The 16,826-nt window shown below is 34.2% G+C and overlaps 4 protein-coding genes across 7 annotated transcripts; 3 read left to right on the top strand and 1 right to left on the bottom strand.

Annotated features, from left to right (window-relative positions):
• On the top strand, positions 2,166–3,543 carry LOC104724231 (cyclin-B1-2). Its single transcript, XM_010442688.1, has 4 exons — positions 2,166–2,392; positions 2,511–2,611; positions 2,915–3,012; positions 3,266–3,543. The coding sequence occupies exons 1-4, from the start codon at positions 2,267–2,269 to the stop codon at positions 3,364–3,366; spliced, it is 426 nt and encodes a 141-aa protein (XP_010440990.1). The 5' UTR covers positions 2,166–2,266; the 3' UTR covers positions 3,367–3,543.
• LOC104724232 (translation initiation factor eIF-2B subunit delta-like) lies at positions 3,789–7,556 on the top strand. 3 transcript variants are annotated; one of them, XM_010442689.2, is made up of 8 exons: positions 3,789–4,192; positions 4,784–4,942; positions 5,095–5,223; positions 5,408–5,769; positions 5,934–6,678; positions 6,767–6,863; positions 6,956–7,010; positions 7,150–7,556. In XM_010442689.2, exons 1-8 carry the CDS (start codon positions 3,859–3,861, stop codon positions 7,210–7,212), a joined length of 1,944 nt encoding a protein of 647 aa, XP_010440991.1. In that variant the 5' UTR covers positions 3,789–3,858; the 3' UTR covers positions 7,213–7,556. The 3 variants fall into 3 exon arrangements, with proteins under 3 accessions (XP_010440991.1, XP_010440992.1, XP_010440993.1); XM_010442690.2 differs by having other exon boundaries at positions 3,789–4,252; positions 4,844–4,942; XM_010442691.2 differs by lacking the exons at positions 4,784–4,942; positions 5,095–5,223 and adding an exon at positions 4,499–4,627 and having other exon boundaries at positions 3,790–4,351.
• LOC104724233 (probable transmembrane ascorbate ferrireductase 2) lies at positions 7,623–9,329 on the bottom strand. Of its 2 annotated transcripts, none has more exons than XM_010442693.2 (4): positions 9,018–9,324; positions 8,745–8,793; positions 8,121–8,320; positions 7,623–8,040 (listed from the first exon to the last, which is right to left on the bottom strand). In XM_010442693.2, the coding sequence occupies exons 1-4, from the start codon at positions 9,162–9,164 to the stop codon at positions 7,744–7,746; spliced, it is 693 nt and encodes a 230-aa protein (XP_010440995.1). In that variant the 5' UTR covers positions 9,165–9,324; the 3' UTR covers positions 7,623–7,743. The 2 variants fall into 2 exon arrangements, with proteins under 2 accessions (XP_010440995.1, XP_010440996.1); XM_010442694.1 differs by having other exon boundaries at positions 7,630–8,040; positions 8,121–8,245; positions 9,018–9,329.
• On the top strand, positions 13,561–14,461 carry LOC104724234 (putative invertase inhibitor). The gene is made up of 2 exons (XM_019232373.1): positions 13,561–13,745; positions 13,782–14,461. The coding sequence occupies exon 2, from the start codon at positions 13,785–13,787 to the stop codon at positions 14,400–14,402; it is 618 nt and encodes a 205-aa protein (XP_019087918.1). The 5' UTR covers positions 13,561–13,745; positions 13,782–13,784; the 3' UTR covers positions 14,403–14,461.

Below are 16,826 nucleotides of genomic sequence, written 5' to 3'. Positions count from 1 at the left end.
CATTCTTAAATCCTAACTAACAAATCGTAAACTGTATATTTTCAACTTGTGAATCAAGAGTTTCTACAAAACTCTACCTACAACCGTTAACAGTATATATACCTAGTTACAATGTATAATATGGGTTTGGATGTTTAAGAAGTCAAATTTTAAATTTATACTTGTATTTTTACAAATGAATTATTTTCTAATTTTATACTTCAAAAATAAAATTGTGGAATGTTTATTATATAAAATATATTTAAAAACTATATGAAAACTTTACATTAAAATGTAAATTTTTATTTTTCCGTTCTTTTATCGTTTAAAATTAACTTTTTTTTTGTTTATTATGCGAAGGATTGGGAAATTGTTTAAACAAATTCCATGATGAACACATAATTAAACAAAAACACAACAATTAAGACTTTGTTTAGATTCATATTATATGTAAATTACCTCCACAATCCAACACCATTTGTACACCTGGCCATTTTTCTTTATTTTTCTGTTTAAGCTTGTTTAATGAAATCAATTATGTTTATAAAAACTTTGGCTTCTATTTTAAGAAAAAACATTAGATGATCCATAAATAATGCCTATGGAGAAAAAGTCAAAATTGTATTTTAATGGAGTTGGATATATTTTAAAATCAAGCGTTATTCAATTATGTATTTGAAAATATATAATAAAATCTTCTGTTATTGGATTAAACATTTTTGATTTATTTTAAAGTACTTTGTTGATGTCCAAACCAGTTACAATTAGAGATTTTAGTTCGCTAAACAGGATATCGAAATTCTCTTATAAATGTATGTCGAAGCACGTATAAGACGAGTTACAATGCTAAAATGAATTGATGAATCGTAAGTAATGAGCTATAAGGAACAGAGACGGCCCTGATTGTTCGTCTAAATCGGACTTCAACGAGCTAGCAGCCAAACGCTTGTCTTTTTATCTACCGTTCTCTTTTCACCTTTTTCCTCATTTTCTCTGAACACCGTACACTCCTATTTATAGGATATCGTGTCGGTTCGTCCATCAAAAAGACCACAATACCCTTATTCACATTCTAACATTATTTTGGGCTTTTGCGAATGTTAACGCCAAGCTTTGTGAACATACTTGCAAAACAATTGTTATTCAATTTTCTAATATATTTTGTTTCATTACAGATCTTATGTATTTTACATGTAAAACATGAACAAACATGATCCTAAACATTTTTCGAAGTATGTATTTTATCTCTTCTCCCGACGAAATTGTCAAATCCTCGTCATCCCAATGTACTTCTGTCGTGCTCACTGAATCAATGTTATTTATTTTCGCATCAATATACAGTAGAATCTCCATAAATTAATACTCTCTAAATTAATACTAGCTATAAATTAATAAACTTTTCCGATCCCGAGTTGGGCCGGTGTAAAAAATAACACATTTCGATAAAATAATAAGATAATAATTTTTTTGGAAATCTATGTAAAAATATGGTCCCATTAATATCATAAATTAATAATCATATAAACTGATATATATATATATATATATCTAAGAAAATCTAGTGAAATATGATTCTATTGTTGTTTGCCTATTCTTGAATTTGCATTCTTTTTGGAGCTCATCTCTAATTTTTTCATTATTGTATTTTCAAATCGCATCCATAAATTGTGAAAAGTCATAGATGCGATAATTGCTTCTTTAGTAATTGGTTTTAAAGGTACCACAATATCTTCTGCGACTTCATCATTACAATGAAGGATAGTAGTAACAATTTTTTCTAAACTCTAAACTTCTAACATTTCTCATTTTTACCTAGATAATCTATTAAACAATTGACATTCAACCTATTACGATAACCAAAATTATAAATTAAGAAAATTCTTTAAAAATGTGAATGATAACAAAAGTATCTTATTTTGTAGTAGAAAATTTTCAATATGAAAATGAGAAAATCTCTTTATAAATTAATAAAATATTAATTTAATTAATTTATTGATAAATTAAAATCTCTATAAATTAATAAAATTTTATGGTCCCGATTTTATTAATTTATAGAGGTTTTACTGTATACTATATGACATATGTCCATTTTGAGTTAATTGGGCTAAATGGGCTTTGTATTTTGAGCTTTACTTAAAAGTTAAAACTATTATATATTTAGAGTCCATGATTAAATAATACTTAGCCAAAAAATCATTCTCCTTCTTCTTTCTCTCTGATTTTGCTTGCTTGACCACAAAGTCGCCGAGAAGTAACACCGGCGGAGGAAGAAAACAAGGGAGGAGTAATGGAATCGCAGAAGAAGATAGCTCATGAGATCGGAGGCATGAAGAACGATGCTCTTCGCTTTGGTCTTCACGGTGTTAAGAGCGATATCATCGGATCTCACCCTCTCGAATCCGCCTACGAATCTGTAAGCAATTCAACATTGAAGGAACGGAACACAGTGTGTTTGATTTTCTTCGTTTCTTCGTAAATTTGAGAACTGGGATTTTTACTGTGTTGTGAAATTAGGGTTTGTTTTGTTTCAGGGAAAGAAATCAGAAGAAGAAATGAAGAGGAAAGTGATTATGCATACTTATGGAGCTGCTCTTCCTTTGAAGATGGATCTTGATAGGCAAATCCTTTCTAGGTATGGATCTTTTAACCAGTAGCATTATATAGATGAAGTTCTCTGAATCAGTAGTAGCATATTTAGGTTCTATAGATTAACTGTTAAGATTGAAATATGGTTAATGGCTGTTCTGAATTTTGAGGTATTGTCTTGAGAAATGTGTAGATGAATCATCATAACTGGTTATTACATCAGAACTTGGAATCATAAACCGCATTGGATACTCTTTTAGATTTGGAAGACTTAGTATTCACTAGAGCAGCATCAACTTCCTATGGTGAAGTGAATATTTTATCTTTTTTCTCTCTGTGGAGTATTCAGGTTTCAGAGACCTCCGGGACCAATTCCGTCGTCAATGCTTGGCCTTGAAGTCTACACAGGAGCTATAGATGACTTTGGGTTTGAGGATTACTTGAATGGTAAATTGTTCTTTTACAGCTCTATTCCATTTGGTTGTGCCTTACAACTTCATCTACTGGTCGTCCACTTCTACAATCACTGTTCACTGAGCATTGCTCAAAAAGTGACTATCACATTACTCAATTCTTTGAGAAAGTTGAACTATACCATTTAGTAGTAATTAGGAGAAAAGCGTTTCAGCTTTCTTTATTTTCCTAGTTTTTCATCATTTTTTTTCTTCCGATTGTTCTAATAATGGTATCTAATCCGCAGATCCTCGTGAATCCGAGACGCGCAAACCAGTAGACTTTCACCACGGCATGGAAGTCCGGCTTGGTCTCTCCAAAGGCCCAGCTTGCCCAAGTTTCATGTAGAGTCATATATTTTCATCTCTAGGTCTCATCATATGCTTCAAAATGTAAGATCATGTCATGAATTTTTCATATTTCCGAAAAAGAATCTACTCGTTTGTTTGATCTTTTCTCTACATTGTGTCCTCCTCTGCTCTGCTCTGAACATAAAAAATATAAGAAATCTGGTTCAGTTTCATTCGGGCTACTGACTCCAAACTTTGGATGCTAGATTTTTGTTCTTATAAAATAAGGAACGTAAATAGATTAATACTAAATTACTAAACAGACAGAAGAACAAATGAAGATTGTTTAGTGTGTGACTGGGACTACTGCAACATCGGATTAATCTCAAACAAAACAAAAAATATTATCACGTAAATTAATTATAATTAAAATAAAAAAGAACCCTATTCTCCGTTTTTATTCGATCCCCAAAAACGAAAAAGAATTCATAATAATTCCGTCATCTTCTTCACCAAGAAAAGGCAAATTAGCTTCTTCTCCAACGCCGCGATGGAGTCTCGACGGAATCCTCGCGCCGTAGTCGACCCAAAGGTCCGACAAGTTGGTTTCTTCACATCGTCTCAACCCGATTCTTCTTCTACTCAACAACAACAACAACAAACCGACCCGATCCCCGCATCCGCTTCTTCTCCTCCCGTTTCCACCATTTCTCCTTCCGGTAACTCACTCTCCCCAGTCATGATTCCTCCTCCTCGTCTCAATTCCTCTGATACCTTCCCTCTCCGCGGCGCCGCCGCTGGTGCTTCCTCAGCCGTCTCTCCTTCTTCGTTTTCTTACTCCAACCGCCGCGATTTCCCTGACGGATCAACGACGGCGTCTCCTGGTCGCCATTCCAGGGGTAGTTTCGTCAAATCGTCTACTCCGGTTGCGTCGTCGCTTCCTGGTATCGGGATGGATTCTATGGCCGCGGCTAAATCTAGTAGTGTTCCTGCTAGTGGATTAACCACTGTCTCCGTCGCTACCATGCCTCCTGGACTTGCTGGTACTGTCACTTTGATCTTGGAATCATTGATTTCATTGATTTTGCTTTGTTTGTTGTGATTGAGTTTTTGAAATCATAAACTTTTGGTTCTTTAGGATAGTGAAGGCTAATGGAAATCGCAATGTTGTTCTTATGATTAAATTGCAGAGAAGGCTAGTGGCATGGAGGTGCAGAGTGACCAGAAGAAGAATTCTAAGCCATTGAAAGAGAAAACCACAAAAGCTGAGAGACGAGCCATTCAAGAAGCTCAAAGAGCTGCTAAAGCAGCTGCAAAAGGTGCTGTTTCTGAATTATAACAGTGTGTGACTTCATCACAAATAATGTTTCGTCAGCTTAGTATATAGCATTGCTTTTACGCTTTCATTGGATGAAATAGCTGGTTGCTCTCTTGTGTTATCGTTGTGCATTTTGCAATATCTTGATCAGTCTNTGGTCGCCATTCCAGGGGTAGTTTCGTCAAATCGTCTGCTCCGGTTGCGTCGTCGCTTCCTGGTATCGGGATGGATTCTATGGCCGCGGCTAAATCTAGTAGTGTTCCTGCCAGTGGATTAACCACTGTCTCCGTCGTTACCATGCCTCCTGGACTTGCTGGTACTGTCACTTTGATCTTGGAATCATTAATTTCATTGATTTTGCTTTGTTTGTAGTTGTAGTGATTGAGTTTTGAAATCATAAACTTTTGGTTCTTTAGGATAGTGAAGGCTAATGGAAATCGCAATGTTGTTCTTATGATTAAATTGCAGAGAAGGCTAGTGGCATGGAGGTGCAGAGTGACCAGAAGAAGAATCCCAAGTCATTGAAAGAGAAAACTACAAAAGCTGAGAGACGAGCTATTCAAGAAGCTCAGAGAGCTGCTAAAGCAGCTGCAAAAGGTGCTTTTTTTTTTTCGAATTGTAACAGTGTGTGACTTTATCACAAAGAATGTTTCGTCAGCTTAGTATATAGCATTGCTTTTACGCTTTTATTGGATGAAGTAGCTGGTTGCTCTCTTGTGTTATCGTTGTGCATTTTGCAATATCTTGATCAGTCTGTTTAATTAATACTGTGCTATATCAGCTGATGGTGGGAAGGTACCACCAGGGACCTCAGCCTCGGTGGCTTCAACCAGTGTTAAAGTTGCTAAACCAGCAAAGCCGTCTACTCAGAAGAATGAGGTTTCTGTAGCTGCTGGAGTAACTGAGAAGAAGGGAGGTCCATCTGAGAAAGATAGAAAGAAAGATGCTCCTCATCCCCGCATGCAGTATGATGATGAAAGTAGAGTCGTGAAGGCCAAAAGACGTGCTGTTGTAAAACAGACCGAGGCTAAAAACAGGGTTGAGCTATTTAGGCATTTGCCTCAGTATGAACATGGTACTCAACTTCCTGATCTCGAGACCAAATTCTTTCAACTTGACCCTATGCATCCTGCTGTGTACAAGGTATTTGTTTTCTCTTGATATTATTTGGGTTGTGCTTGTAATATACTTTTAATAATCTCTTTGTAAAGACAAGGAACCGTTTGTTCTAAGGAGTGGTTGCTATTGTTGCTTTAAGATGAATGTTACTTGTGTACTGAATGAGTATCAGTTGTTGTGGTTATCAGGTTGGTCTTCAATATCTTTCTGGGGATATCTCTGGTGGCAATGCCAGGTGTATTGCGATGCTCCAAGCATTTCAAGAGGTTGTCAAAGATTATTCGACACCGCCTGAGAAGAATCTTAACAGGGACATGACTGCGAAAATAAGTAGCTACGTCTCTTTCCTCATAGAATGCCGTCCGCTTTCGATTAGCATGGGAAACGCAATCCGATTTGTGAAAAACAGAATTGCAAAGCTGCCTATAACACTTTCTGAATCCGAAGCAAAAGCTGCTCTTCAGTCAGATATTGAACGGTTCATTAACGACAAGATCATAGGAGCAGATATGGTGATAGTCAAACATGCTGTTACTAAAATAAGAGACGGTGACGTCCTTTTGACATACGGATCTCCAACTGCTGTTGAGATGATATTATTACATGCACATGAACTCAAGAAAAAGTTTCGTGTCTTGGTAGTGGATTCTCGCCCAAAGCTTGAAGGGCAGCTACTGCTTCGTAGATTGATCAAACGAGGCATTAGCTGTACATACACTCATATAAATGCCATTTCATATATCATGCACGAAGTCACCAAAGTGTTTTTGGGCGCCTCATCAGTTTTATCTAACGGAACAGTTTACTCAAGGGTTGGGACTGCTTGTGTTGCAATGGTTGCAAGTGCATTTCGTGTTCCTGTGCTTGTATGTTGTGAAGCCTACAAGTTCCATGAGAGGGTGCAATTGGATTCAATATGCTCCAATGAGCTTGGTATGCATTACCATCCCTCTTAATCATATCTTACATTCCCTTGATTTTGTTTTACCTCAATTGAATTTCTTACTTTTTTAACCTTTAGGTGATCCAAATGCTATTTCAAAAGTTCATGGAAGAGAAGACATAAACTACTTAGATGGCTTGACCAACAACGCAAACCTGCAGTTTTTGAACTTGATGTAAGCTTGTGTGATCAGAGAAGTGAAACTATGTTCTGTTAAAACTGTTCTTCTCTGCCACTAAACCCGTTTGTGATTTTTTCTAATGACAGGTATGATGCTACACCTTCAGATTACATTTCCATGATAATCACAGATTATGGCATGGTAAGATTAATCATCGCCTCTTAAAAACATAGCATTAGAGTCCTCAAGTCGCATCCTTAAACAGAACTCATGCAACACAGTTTCTCAGTTCATTCAGAAGCTCAAACCATCGAACACTGACCATGTTTTCTTTTTTCAGGTACCTCCCACAAGTGTCCCTGTCATCGTGAGAGAATATCAGAAAGAACACTTACTTGTCTAAGCAACAAAGCTCATTTTTGCGAAAGCTCTTCGTCTCCAACCCCTTCCTCTAGCTCAGGCTCTTCTCGTCACAACCCCGCATAGAATAACTACCGGCACTGTCTCCCTCATCCGCTTCTTTTCCTGAGTACCAGATTCATTTTTTTTGGCCTTGACATGTTTGTAGAAACTTTTTGACTCTGTGAAGAGTGCGATTCCATCATCCGCCTCTCCGGGAAAATTTTATCGGTATCGGTGATGTTTTTCTTTTGTCTGTGATGTATGAGTGAGGCTTCTCTTATTCTCCATCTTCTCATGGAGGTTGATACAAATCTCTCTCAGATTCTATGCCAATTGTTTTTTTTTTTTGGTTTAGTCTTCCCTATATGCTTTCATGTGTTATCAAGCTTTGCTTGTAAAAATGTAATCGAATAGGATATGCACCGCCATAAAATCACTTCAAAAAAGACTCAATTACATCACAAATCGTCTCTAAAAGTAGCAATGTTTTGATAGGTCGAAATGTTAAAAGAGATTTTTTGGAGGTTTCACTCTATTGTGTGAGAACTTGATCCTTGCCATTAACCGGAGTAACCACACCGAGTATCACAAAACCGCCAAGAACAAGGATCAGAACTCCCGTTGTGTTGACTAACATTGCCTCTGTGGAATACCGAGTTATCACCTGATTAACTTGCAGGAACGTCAACTTCTCAAGTATCCCTGTGGTTGCAGTCACCAAGGCCAATGCATATATGTAAATCCCTAAGAACACATGCCATGGCATCAAACTGACTCGGCTATTTCTTGAACCGCCCGGGTACCAATAGGTCACAAACCCTGCAGCCCACTGTTTGTAATAATAGCTTTTAAGTTCTTGGTTAATTATTCGAGTAATGAAGATTATCGTTTTAAGAGAAGAGAGTGTACCTGGAAGGCAAAGAGAAAGAGGCAAGCAAGGCCGAGCCATGAATGGAGACTGTAGAAATTTTCTATCCCTTTGTCAATATGGAACTTGAGAGCCGCCCATACTCCGATAAGGCTTAGAATAAATGCTGTGAATTGCAGTGTAAGATGAACCAATTTCTTCAAGTTCTTTGTACCTTGAAATGACTTGTATGCTAACATTGCTGCATAATTTCAATGTACCCCAACAAGTTAGAAACAAAAAAAAGACTGAAAAGACCAGACATGGTCTCTTTGACGAACTAAGAATACAGTACGTAAACAAGAAAACTGATACTATGAATCCTAAACCGCTTGACATATATGTATTCAAATGTTAGAAAAGACAACTCAAAGAACATAACGGTCCAGTTTCTTTACCAAAGGAGAATGCGGTAATCGAACCATGAAAACCTATACAATGAATACTAAACCTCTTGACATTAGAATGAGTTTACAGAAGATCATACAAATTTCAAGTCTAAATTATGAAGTCAAGACCTTAAACTCCTATAAACTCTAACACGAATCAATAATGTCAACATGATTATGTGGAACAAGTATATCTAAAGCATTTAGGAAACATGTGAAAGGAGTTTGTTCGCGTACCTTCGCCATTGAAGAGTATGAGTCCAATCACCATCATCACTGGATGAACCTAGCACAAACAAAGATATCTTACATCATCAGATACATCTTGGGTCAACAACATTACACCTCCCAAATTTAAGCTTCAGATCATCATAACTTGGTTAATCCAAATTTCAATATCTCCAACACACAAAATATAAGGAAATATGAAGCCATGAACATTTTCATCCAATCTAATTCCCAATTTCTATAAAAAAAAACAAGATTCGAAAGAGAGAGAGATATATATACATTAAAGATGTGATCTTTGTTGTCGGAAGAAAGAGCTAAGCCTCCTCTGTAGTGAACAGTCCATGTCAGAACCAAAGCCGCAATAATGAAACCCAAAACCCTCACTACCAAGAAGATCGGAAACCCACCAAGCATCGGAACAGCCATATATTGTGATGCCCAGAAATGCGAACAGCGATCAAAATAAGGGTTTTAGTGTTTTTTTAGTCGAATTTTGGAGATTTCTGAATCCTCTGTTTTAAGATCGGCGATGCGGTGAATTGCAATTAACTCTACTTTGAGGTCAACCAAACCAAACCACAGTGATTTGCCAGAAATATTATTTTTATTTTTCTTCTCCTTTAATTAGATATACTTCGCTTGAGTTGATGAGCTATCTATTTCTTCGAAATTAAAAAAGAAAAAAAAAATAAAATTGCAATTGCAATATGTCTTCATCTTCAATATAAAGTTTGCAATAAGTTTTAATAAAATTTTAGAAGGTTTTTATAAAATTTCATAAGATAATTTTAAAAGATTTTAAAACATATTTATAAGTTTTACAAGATATTTAAATTTTTTTTTATAAAGTTTTACAATAGATTTTAAAAGTTTTTATAACATATCTAAACCATTAAATCAAGATTACCCATACAACTTTACACATTTTCTTAAAGAATATTTGCCAATGTAAGCAAATGTTTAATTTTTAATTAAGGTACCCTTGTTTTAGCTACACTTATAAAGGGTTCACCCGAAAAATAAGTTGTGATTCGAGTGCCTCTCAAGCATTGAAGCTTGTTTCTTCTTCAGGGTTTTCTTATAATAAATCTCAATGTAATTTAAATATTAGACTAATACAATCTTTGAAATAATTATTAGTTTCCAAAATAATAATAATTAACTTTCTTTCTCTAATTAATTATGGATAAAAATTATTAATTCATTTTTTAAAAATTGTTAATCAATCAAAATTTTAAAAAGTAAGTTTTCATAGCGAAGTATACCATTTTTTAATAACTATATTTGGAATATTTTATTAATATTTTAATTTACAAATTATTCTAAATATCATATAATACATATGATTACTAATAAATATATTAATACATATGTAGTTTTTTTTGCATATGTTATAATTTGAATTTTTAAGCACAAAGATATATTATTTAATATATCGAAAAATATGTTCATACGTGTTTTATATCGGTGGATTGGTAAAATCAAATTTCTATGATTGATAAATTAATAAAATTATATTTGTTCAAAATTATAATATTATAGTTACTAATATAATAATAATATTATAATTACTACTTTAAAATATCATACTAAATTCAGTTACGCAGTTGTGACTTATTATGTCATGTATGTATTCTACATGCTATTTGTTTCTTCCTTCTATCACTCGATATGCTTATTTGGCAAGTGCCGGTCGTTGGCTGGCTGAACCAACCCCTACAGCGGATCCACACATACTGGTGAATGCCAGCCATCTTTTATCGAGTACCCCTGACTATTCAAAAACTCTTGCTGATTCAATAGCTTGAAAAAGATCGACCATGATTTTGATTTCTGACTGTCTATGGCTTTAACATACATACAAAATGAACTGTATATGCCAAATAAAAAAAATGTAGATTTATCTAACAATTGCAATATTAAAAGTAGACATTGTCTCATACAAAATAATCTTTTTAAAAAATATATACAACCATAATTTTTATTATAATTTTCTGGAAAAAAACGTAGCACGGGATATCTCCTAGTTTATAATGTTTTAAAAATATTTATATATTATTAATTATAATTTATACATGTGTAAAGGTAGTTTGTGTATGCTTTTAAAAGGTTATACACTTATTTGAGTATATCTCAAATTTGAGTATTTTTTATAATTAGTCTAGATGAGGAAAAACATGAATTAGTTTTTAGTTTTTACTAGTATAGTGGTCAGCATTAAAGAAAGTGGAAAATTTCCTCATTATAAATGACCAGAGATTATAGATGGGTAAGATGGAGGAAGTGGGCATGACAAAGTCTATTTTAGTTTTTTTCAATATTCTTAACTTATATATTATTTGACATGCTTTGTTTAAAAAATGGTTAATGGTTTAGAAATAGGTACTGTAGCTTTAATCCAAATGCACTTATTCACCAAATATTACCAGGATAAGTCATACATAAGTAATGCTTAACATTAATAAAAAAATTTAAACGACAATACACTTTTTGAATTCATTATTTGAGAAACAACTATGAAGATGGTATAAATTACGAAGAAGATTGTTCTTACGAATGCACAAAACAACAAAATTGTGTCTAAATGAATACAAGTTTAAAACTTATAAATTTGATAAGTTATTATTGTTAGATACAAACATCCCCTATATATTAATAGAGAAACATTCTTGCAAAAAATGCTGATGTGTCGTTGTCAGATAGCTCGAAACACATTTGAGCAAATAACCCTCATTAATTAATATTAATTACATCTATGCCATTATAGATTTAAATCAAATTCCATTAGATAAACTAAAACCATTTGTAGTCATTTAATTTGAATCTATATAATACTCCTTTAAAAAACAACAAAATATATTTTAGAAAAACATAATAATTACTCACGATTTATTAAAATAAATTTCATACAAATTTTTTCACCAAGTTAAAATTATTTTCCACGTTAAAATATATATTTCACAGGTGTTTTACACAAAATAAACCGAAATTTAAATAAAACAAACAAAAACTTTAGTTACATATTTTGTTTTACACAAACTAATCTTAGATTCAAAATAATAATTTTAGTCATAATAATTTTATTTAAATTGATTTATCCGTACTATGTGCGGGTTGTTACCTAGTATATTTTGTAAAATGCAATACAATTTTAATTAAAAATCTCATATTTAATTATTCCATGTAAATTAATATATATAATTTTACTATGAACTATGAAAATGTATGTAATATTGAAGTAGAAAATTCTTTTTAATATATAATAATTTTGTTTTATATAGCTTTTTTGTACAAAATGATTACAATAATATTAACATTGAAGAAACCATATAAACAATGATAAAGATAATACGAATACAGTAGTTTTGTTTAGTAACATTGTACGATCATTTGAATACAGAAAAAGTTAATTACTAAAGAAAAACTGCTAATTTGAAAGAAAAAGTTAGAAGATACCAAGCATCGATAGCTCAACTGGTAAAGATTATTTGACAAAGTCTAGAGGTCGCTGGTTCGAGGGACGGCGCTTGGGAGGGGACCATATAAAATGATCTAGTTCCTGGTCCAGAACCTTTTAGTAATTAAAAAAAAAAAAAAAAAAAGTAAGTAGAAGATGCACAAATGAATGGAAAATATGCATGAAAAAACTGTAGTAAGATATTATGAATATCCTATAAAAAAATTCTTTTGTTTATTTTCATCGTCAAAGTCAAATTGTACATGAATTTGGGTGAAATTGTTTTCTTCAAACTCTTTATCTACACCAACAACTAGTAAATACATAAATGTTATATATAAGAATACACATATTCTCTCAATATTACATGTACAATAATCGACATGCATCCGAAACAGATTAAGCACACTAAACAGCGGAGGCCACTCTATATACGAAGATGAAATCCGGTATTGGTTTGAAACAAGAAGAGCACAAGGATAAATGATCTTTGTTTGAATCTTTTATAAAAAAAAGTTTCTCATTGATTTGTATGTAATAAAAGTTTTTTTTCTTTTGAAAATAATTTAACATTAATTTAAAAAAATAAAAAAAATAATCGACATGCATCTAAAGTCATGTTTAACACTGATAAAAGATTTATGCGACAATACTCATTTCAGTTCAACATTTCATTAACAAAGTACATCTCACACTATATGAATTAATTGATACGAAAACGTTGGATAAATCGAATTTACATTAAAAACATGAGTTCATCGTTGACATCATATACAAATGCACAAAATAAAATGTGCATAGAGTATATGAATTAATATAAGCATAAAGTCCTATATATTTCATTAAACAAATTGAGCACATATGGTTTCATCTTTGACATTATTGAAAATTTTGTATGTGGTGTCGCGGAAAATTAGAAGATTTGAGTGTATGTTGGGAATTGGAGTAGAGTGAAATTAATTTAATTGGTTTACTAAGTTGGTCGATCTATTAATTAAATCAAAGAATGGTTTAATTAATTTTTGGTTTAGTTAAATCTTCTTTTAATTATATTTTGGTCTAGTTAAATTATGGTTTATTACTTTATTTGATGTGTAGAATGGTTAAGTTATGTGGTTACCTTGTGTTGAATTGCATTTGTGGAAGTTTTGTATGAAGTTATCTAATGTGGATTAGGAATCAAAAAATAAGATTTTAAGCTTATTTTAATTTGGTCTCAAATTTGAATAAATGTTTGCATAAAATAAACCAAAAATAAGATTTTAAGCTTTGAATTTGCCGTCACTACTTTTCAAAAGTGATTGCAAATGCAATAATGAAATTTGACTACTTCGTTGATTTTCTTCAAATATTCTGTTTTTTTTTTGTTGGAATTTTCTTATAATTGAATATGAGCAATACAATTGTATTAGAGTACAAGCAAGTGAAACGTATCGTTCATTATACTCTACTCAACCATCTCAAATCGTCAAATATTCCCAGTTTCCCACAACACAAATATGACGTCGTTAGTACACATTGATCTTTCTATATACTAAACCAAACAAAAGACGTAAGAATTAAGAAGAATTTCGTTAACAACAAAAACAATGAAGCTCTCTCAAGTCTTCTTCCCCATCTTCTTATTCTTACTTGTTTCACAAGCAAACTCAACAACCGATATCATATCGCAAACCTGCAAATCTTGTGCAGCCAAATCCAAGATCTTCGACTACAATTTCTGCGTCTCCTCTCTCAACAACTCTCCCATAGCTCTTCCTTCTCCGACCAATATATCTTCTCTAGCCCTAGTTCCAATGCTCCAAGCTCTCGACAACGCCACCGCAACCGCTTCCACCATTCAGCAGCTTCTGATTCTTGACGACGACGGTAGTTTCCACGGTGCTTGCCTCCGTGACTGCCTTGAGCTTTACGAGGACGCTACGGATAGATTGGAGGAGGCAGTTAGGGTTTTTATTACGAGGAAAGAGTTGGGGACGGTGAACGTGATGGTGAGCGCCGCCATGGAATCTGCTGTCACGTGTGAGAACGGGTTTAGAGAAAGAGACGACGGTGATGGTGATGGTGATGGTGGTGGTGGTGGTGGTGAGATGACCTGGACGTCTCCTGTTTGGAGTGAGAATCACAAATTGTTTGAATTTGGTCAGATTGCTCTTTGTATAAACAATATGATGTCTGCTTCTGTCACAACATCTGTATCTCTCTAAATCGTTTTCAATTTGTTTGAATAAATGATAATAGCATGTATGGTGAGGACATTTTTTTATAAAGGTTTTTGTTTATTTTTTAATGCAAATTGTTTTGTGACAACGTATATCGAAAGCGACAAAAGGATAAGGGATAGCGTAACAAATATATCTCTAATGCATTAAATGTTCACAATATTCGTTATTACATCTTCCACACACAGGAACTTCTATAAACCGGTATTAACCAGGAAACCAAATACATTAAAGGATCTGACAACCGGATAATTCTAATACTCGCTCTCTCAACATCTACCAAAAAGTTCAAACTCAAAGCAAAGATTTAACACCTCTTAATAATTTTGTTTAAAAGTTAATTATTTGTTTTTTCTCATTTATTAACTCTAATCAATACTTTAATAGGGTAAAAAATAAGAAATATTAAACAAATATTATATCTATCTTTGTGTATCATTTCAAATCTATATATACAGTTTTTAAAAAAAATTTGGGTTCTAGCCTTTCATTTGTATTTATTTAAAAATTTATTTACAAAAGTTAATTTTCAAAAATAGTATTAATTAATATTTTGTTTCTTAAATATTTTACATTTAATTTCAACTAAAAAAAATACAGCAATCAATATGGAAACAGAAACTATAATATATTTAACCACACGTTCTATTGTGTTTTGAAAATATTTTATCTCTAAATCTTTTGCAAGCGAAAATACAACAATTTGATTCCCATTTTGTTTTTCAAAATCTGTGACCTTTGATTATTAAATATTATTGAAACAATCCTTCCCGTATTTTTTATAATAAGAATAATTTTCTAGTGGTCTCATACCCACTAACAACCTAGCAACAACCAACAAAATCAAATAACCAAACAATTCCATTAAACCAATAAAGATTCCAGATTCCAACAATAAATAATCCAATAACCAACAAGTCAATAACCAAATTTCAACATCCTACAATATTCCATCAACTCAATTCTAGCAACCTAAAAATAGCTAGACCACAATCAATCAAGCCTCTAGAACATCCTCCTCCTCATCGCCTTGATTCCACGATCACACTTTGCCTTTACCTGCACCACAAACACAAATTGAGATGCATGAGTATTGTCATAAACACTCAGTGAGTCAATCCTCCCATCTACTGGGCTATACACACAAGCAATTGAGAATCAAATGTCAAACCATCATCAAACAAATACAATCAAACAAGGAAGCAAGCAATCATCAAACTAAAGTTGGTGTCGACCGACACCTCCACATGGTGTCGATCGACACTCCACAGAATTCTCGAGCTGTCCTCGCTCTGGTGTTGACCGGCGCACCAATGGTGTCGATCGACACTAATGTCGAACATCGTCTTCCCCAAAGCTCCATTGCAGATCTCCGCCTCCAAACGATTCCCAAGCGTCCCAAACTCTTCCACATGCCACATAAGGCCATATAAACCCCAAATCGACGACAAGCAAGCAAGGAATCAATTAAACAACTCAAAGAACATAAAACATAGAATTCTCAAGCTCAGACAAGCCATGGTCATGCACTCACCTCTTTTGTAGGAAGATTTGATTGAGAAACGGTGGAAACAACACCTTAAAAAGCTTCTACTTCGTTTCCAGCAACCACACTCCCTTCCACAGCAACATATCTCACCAAAAACCACCAAGAACAAGCCAAAATCTCTCAAGAACACTCTCAAACGCTTTCTCTCTTTTTCTCTCTTTTCTTCTCTCAAGCGGCAACCAAACAACCCAAAAATCTCACTTTCGTCGCTTTTCCGCTTATATACCCGGTTTGGACAACCCAAATAAACCAAACCAAACCAAAAATCGTGAATTTAAACAATCTGGTCGAACCAGAAAAGCTGGTGTCGATCGACACACCCCCATGGTGTCGATTGACACCCATCCCCAAATAACACTATTTGGTTCGTGGATGTTACAATTCTTCCCCACCAACAAGGATTCGTCCTCGAATCCCGCAACACCGTTCATCCGCCAAGGACCTTTGTGCCACCGTTAACACGGCCCGCACGTCCTCCGGCCGGACTGAACACCGTCAACCAAGATTTCAGTGCCACTGTCGCAACAGCCCGCACACATCCTAAACATCATTTGCTCACAACTCAGTGCTTCCCCCGTCCGCGGTCGAAACCAATGAATAATGTCGGCTCGCTATCAGGCTAACCACCTTAAGCTACAGCTCCAGGAAGTCACTCACACTCACTCCCCCTGCTCTCAGGTTGTAACCCTCGAGACATACCAACTCACTACCGAGTGCGGCTCACAACTACGGTATCTAGGGAGTCTCAAAATCCCGCTCTTGGGTTGTCACCCTGAAGCAAACATACCACTCCCACTCTCTGGCCACAAAGTCGATTGAGCTATCGGTATCACATGAGTTGGGCCCCCACGGCCTTTAGC

Source organism: Camelina sativa, chromosome 11 (genome assembly GCF_000633955.1).
Source record: "Camelina sativa cultivar DH55 chromosome 11, Cs, whole genome shotgun sequence".
Lineage (NCBI taxonomy): Eukaryota > Viridiplantae > Streptophyta > Magnoliopsida > Brassicales > Brassicaceae > Camelina > Camelina sativa.
This window is presented reverse-complemented; position numbering and strand designations above follow the sequence as displayed.

Bases quoted from the DNA above. Each gene is read 5' to 3' on its own strand.
- LOC104724231 (XM_010442688.1), top strand. From the start codon at position 2,267: ATGGAATCGCAGAAGAAGATAGCTCATGAGATCGGAGGCATGAAGAAC. The intron at 2,393-2,510 runs GTAAGCAATTCA...GTTTTGTTTCAG, and splicing joins TCGAATCCGCCTACGAATCT to GGAAAGAAATCAGAAGAAGA. The intron at 3,013-3,265 runs GTAAATTGTTCT...TCTAATCCGCAG, and splicing joins GTTTGAGGATTACTTGAATG to ATCCTCGTGAATCCGAGACG.
- LOC104724232 (XM_010442689.2), top strand. From the start codon at position 3,859: ATGGAGTCTCGACGGAATCCTCGCGCCGTAGTCGACCCAAAGGTCCGA. The intron at 5,770-5,933 runs GTATTTGTTTTC...TGTGGTTATCAG, and splicing joins TGCATCCTGCTGTGTACAAG to GTTGGTCTTCAATATCTTTC. The intron at 6,864-6,955 runs GTAAGCTTGTGT...TTCTAATGACAG, and splicing joins CTGCAGTTTTTGAACTTGAT to GTATGATGCTACACCTTCAG.
- LOC104724233 (XM_010442693.2), bottom strand. From the start codon at position 9,164: ATGGCTGTTCCGATGCTTGGTGGGTTTCCGATCTTCTTGGTAGTGAGG. The intron at 8,321-8,744 runs GTACGCGAACAA...GAAATTATGCAG, and splicing joins CATACTCTTCAATGGCGAAG to CAATGTTAGCATACAAGTCA. The intron at 8,041-8,120 runs GTACACTCTCTT...TATTACAAACAG, and splicing joins TCTTTCTCTTTGCCTTCCAG to TGGGCTGCAGGGTTTGTGAC.
- LOC104724234 (XM_019232373.1), top strand. From the start codon at position 13,785: ATGAAGCTCTCTCAAGTCTTCTTCCCCATCTTCTTATTCTTACTTGTT.